This window comes from Meleagris gallopavo, chromosome 1 (genome assembly GCF_000146605.3).
Source record: "Meleagris gallopavo isolate NT-WF06-2002-E0010 breed Aviagen turkey brand Nicholas breeding stock chromosome 1, Turkey_5.1, whole genome shotgun sequence".
Taxonomy (NCBI): Eukaryota; Metazoa; Chordata; class Aves; order Galliformes; family Phasianidae; genus Meleagris; species Meleagris gallopavo.
The window spans coordinates 78,606,222-78,610,660 of NC_015011.2; the positions used below are offsets into that span (position 1 = coordinate 78,606,222).

Sequence of the window (4,439 nt, forward strand, 5' to 3'; positions counted from 1 at the left end):
TTTGTGAGCTGTAAGTAAAGAGAGGAAACTGTCAGCTTCATTTTCTACAAGCAATTAAGAGCATCATATGCTTTGTCATGTCTTTTGCCTTACATTTGCTTTGTTTCGGAGAGCTCTCCCTTCTTTACTGGTCTCTTCGGTCAAGGCTTTCTGAAGATCCAAAAGCTGATCAAATGCTTTTTTGTCTTCTCTGCTGGGTTCTTTTGAATAATCTTTGCCTTCATACACATACATGTGATCTTCAAAAAATAATTTACAAGTATAAAAAGGAATTGAAAGCCACTAACACTTGAAATATATAGCAAGATCAAAAACAATTAGGCTCCCCAGTTACACTGTTCTACCCTCAGCAGAAAAATACATTTACTGTCTTTTATATGACCAGAGTCAGCATAATGTTAAAAGAACAGAATCAAGATTTGCTTCCTCAACAAAAGCTTTCTGCTTCAGTCACAGATCTGTATTTAAGTGCTATGGTGTACTTTGAGTACAAAGCAGAAAGTCAGTCTGTCTCATGGTACTACAAGAAAGAAAGTATCCTTAAAATTTATTCTCATACAATACAGAGAACTAATCACGATTAAGTTACATTTTTATGGGAAAGTAGAATAATGAAGACAAAACAGGTTTGTTCTAGCTGTTCAGATTCAATGGCTCTGCATTTCTTATCTCATATTTTGATTTTTAAGGTCATTTTAACTTGTGTTTTTCATGGCCAATAATCTTTTGTATGGAGACAGATACAAAAGAGTTACTATATAGTTTTTCCTTAAGTTATTGTTATCTCTCTACATCTGTAATTCTATCTTAATGATTCTCCATGAGAATAACAGCAGTTGCCATTTGAGTATTTCCTCTTTTCTGAGGTCTCAAAATATGTGAAACACATTAAGGAATTCAGACCCCTTGGCCAACAAGCTGGGCAAATATTGTTATCAACGTTTCAGGCAAGCAAGGTTGCAAAAAGAAGAAGAAGTCCAATTTAAGCTCAGAAATTGAGATAATGGACAGGCCACTTTTCTTTACAAGCCCAATTTCCTTGTTACCTGAAAAATACCACCCTTCTCTATGAAACATCCTCTACTATTTCCCAAGTGTCATGCACTCCATAGGTATTTCAATTTGTAACTTACTTTCTGTATCATCCTCCTTCTTCTCTTCTTCATGTGGCAGGACAACGTCCATTACCCACTTCCCTCCTTTTGTCTCTCCAAGGATGTTTTCCAGCTCCACATCCTGGACAGTACTTCCCTCAGAGGACAGCAATTTATCTAAGCCAAATTTCAGGATTTCACTCAGCTTTATCAAACAGAAAAGAAAGTTCAGTACGAGTATCTTCTATTTCCACACAAATCTCTATGACTCAAGCTTCTCAGACATAAATGGGAAGGTTGTAAAAGTGAAGAAATCTATCTTCTGTATTATCTGTCAAAATACTTGCACTTTAACATGCTCATTTGTCTCAACACCTATTGAGACAGGCTCTTGTAACATATTTCCCTCAAACATACTCACTCAGACTGGAAAGGCCATTTTTCTCTACAGGCCAAACAGCAAAAATGGCATAATTCTGACTGCACTCAAGAAGCTTTCTTATAGCCAAAAAATCTGGGCTTGTTTTTGCCCCACCTCTTAATAAAATAAAATAAAATCCTATATCCCACAAAAATTCACAGGGAGCATAATATTAGCAAGGAATTTCCTTTGGGCTCAGTTCCACTTCACTCATGGAAACTATCATTGCTGAGGTACATGCTGATGAAGGGACAGGGGGTGGGAAAAGATGCATTAATTCCAAGCCTTTCCCCGATTTACCTCCGTAGAGGAGATACATCCCTCCAAATTTCACTTTGCTTGATGTTTTCAACCAAAGCTCTCAGCCCAAAACTCAGCTTTTGGGTCAGAATCATAAATCACACCCTGACTCCTGAGACACATCTGCCAAGAGGTCAACCAAAGGCTGACCAAAGGAACTAGCAGACTAGCAATCAAAAGCTGTCAAAGTACTTATCATTAGCTCTGTTTGAGAGAGAAAGGCAGGAGAGACAGATAAGTTCCGAGAAACAATGAGTCAGCCTCCACTTTAGACCTGTTATATAATTAAAAAATACACAAGTAGAACAAGGGACATTCTTGCCTTCTCCTCTTCTCCAAGAAAACACATTTTTTACACAACAGATGCATCTCAAAACTCTAAAAACTGTCTTCAAATTTCAAATCTTGTCTGGACCTGGAATGCAATGTTGATTCCTAGGATGCATGCAAAAGCTGTCACGTCAATGCATATCCTCCCAAACTCAAGTGCCTTGACAGGTTCACGTCAGACAAAATAGAGAAACACTCCAACATTTCTAAGAACGTTACTGAAGTCAACTTGAGGGTTTTGCTCTATTTTACCTGTAAATCTGATGCATCCTGAGGTTTGTGTACTCCCAAGGCGAACTGACCTCCCTCTACAATGGCATTTGTCAGTCGAAGCTTGGAAGCAGCTCTTCGGTAGATTATTTCTTCAACTGTATCTCGTCCAATCAAACGGATAATTTTTACAGGCCTTCAAAAAGTCAAGAAAATTTTTTATTTTCTTTGTTTAAGATGCACTAAAATGGTTTTCTGGCACAGCACACTATTCCTTTACGCAATCTTCTGGTAGGGATAAAAAGGCAAGAGCAAAATCAACAAAGACAGCAGAGAATGGTGACACTGGAACAGGCAAGGAGGCTGTGGATGCCCCATCCCTGGAGGCATCCGAGCTAAGGCTGGATGTGGCTCTGGGCAGCCTGATCTAGTGGTTGGTAAACCTGCACATAGCAGGGGGGTTGAAACAAGGTGATCATCGTGGTCCTTTTCAACCCAGACCATTCTATGATTCTATGATAAATATAACACTGAAGCAATTGCTTCTTGACACAGGATGAATGTTCACTGCGAGAATGCAGGCAATCCTCCAGATTCCATCCTCCTCCAAATTTACAAAGCCCCCATCCTAGACACATGACAAGGACAGGACTGCATAAGCCTGCAGAAGAAAAGCAGAGACAAAATTATCTCTGCTCTCTTTCTTTGACTTTCAATCTACTGTCCTCTTAACACCTTTTAACACTATTGTTTATGAATATGGAAGGGGATACAGAGGGATCAGTAAAGTAAAAACAACCTAAGGAGAAGCAGCAACATTTCTCACTTGTGCTGCCCAATCCGGTGAGCTCTTGCTATTGCTTGCAAGTCGTTCTGTGGGTTAAAATCACTGTCAGTAAAAATAACTGTATCTGCTGCCGTCAGGTTCATGCCAACTCCTATGAACAGAGAAGAAGATCACAGAGTACGTCAGCAGCAGAAAATAAAGGCGCAGCTGGAGAATTTATGCTATGCAAGGTTCTGTCAGATCTGATCAACTATATTCAATTTATCTCTCAGCCCAAGTCTGAGTCTCACAAAGATCCAAATAGATGGATAAGCCCGGTATTTCTGTATTTCTCTGTGCTTTCTGCAACAGCTCAAAACAGAGCTGCACTATGCATTGTAGGGGAACAAAAAAAGAAAAAAAAAGGATGCAAGCAAATCAATAAAAAGGCAGTTGGTTGTCAAGACTGATAACATAGACATATTCTTCAGCTTCCAGGAAGACTAATGCAGCAAGAACTGGCTACAAAGCTCTGCCCAAGCTATGACTTGGCTGAAGTCCAGTAATAACAGGTAAATACACTGCTGAAAGAGTGGGAAACACCACACCCACTCATACAACAGCCAGAGTATACGTATATATGTGACTTTGAAAGGTTTTGAAATTAGAGTTGGACTCTCGTGGAATGAAAGGAAAAAAATGTTAGGATTTTGATTTTTTTTTAATATCCACTATTGTGACAGCATACTACAGCTAAAGAGGGAGGAACCTGTTCAAGTACATTCCTTCCTGCTTGTGCTGAGTACTTCACAATAATCAGAATAATCTTGCAAGTAGAGACAGTCATGCACTTGAAAATCTCTGCCCATAACACAAGGATGGAAATATGGCTCGCACCACTGTTCCCAGGTAGATAGAATATGACAGACATAGCACTGAGCACTAAAAAGCAATTTGATTCTGGTGGACGTGGGCAGGAAGAGTTCAGGCACAGTGTTACAAGAAGCATCTATTTCTTACACTTAGCATTAGGTGCTTCTCTACAGTCTCAATATGCTCCTCTCCATACCCTGCAATATTATCAAAGCCAGTTTCATTCAGGAAAGTCTGAGCAGAAACCCAAAGGAAGAAAACATAATAAGAGCCTGATGCTTTAGATCAAGCAGTACTGATCCTCTCTCTGAAGGTAAGCAGAAGCCTGCTCTTGTGCTGGTCTGAATAAAGAGACAGGAAGAAGGGAAACCATTCAAGAGACACAGATATGCCGGGGAGCTAAGAGGAGGCAAAGTACAGATAGTACTCCTGTGGTGTTCTTTGC

The 4,439-nt window shown here is 39.7% G+C and overlaps 1 protein-coding gene across 2 annotated transcripts in view; it reads right to left on the reverse strand.

The window, feature by feature from the left end:
- The window catches only part of CHD1L (chromodomain helicase DNA binding protein 1 like), a 24,659-nt gene that overhangs the window by 7,424 nt on the left and 12,796 nt on the right, over positions 1–4,439 (reverse strand). For both annotated transcript variants that reach the window (XM_031555971.1, XM_010719180.3), the window contains exons 13-16: positions 3,182–3,295; positions 2,398–2,551; positions 1,134–1,299; positions 94–239 (exon numbers count right to left, since the gene is read on the reverse strand). In XM_031555971.1, coding sequence (XP_031411831.1) covers positions 94–239; positions 1,134–1,299; positions 2,398–2,551; positions 3,182–3,295 — 580 coding nt within the window. The remainder of the gene's footprint in view (positions 1–93; positions 240–1,133; positions 1,300–2,397; positions 2,552–3,181; positions 3,296–4,439) is intronic.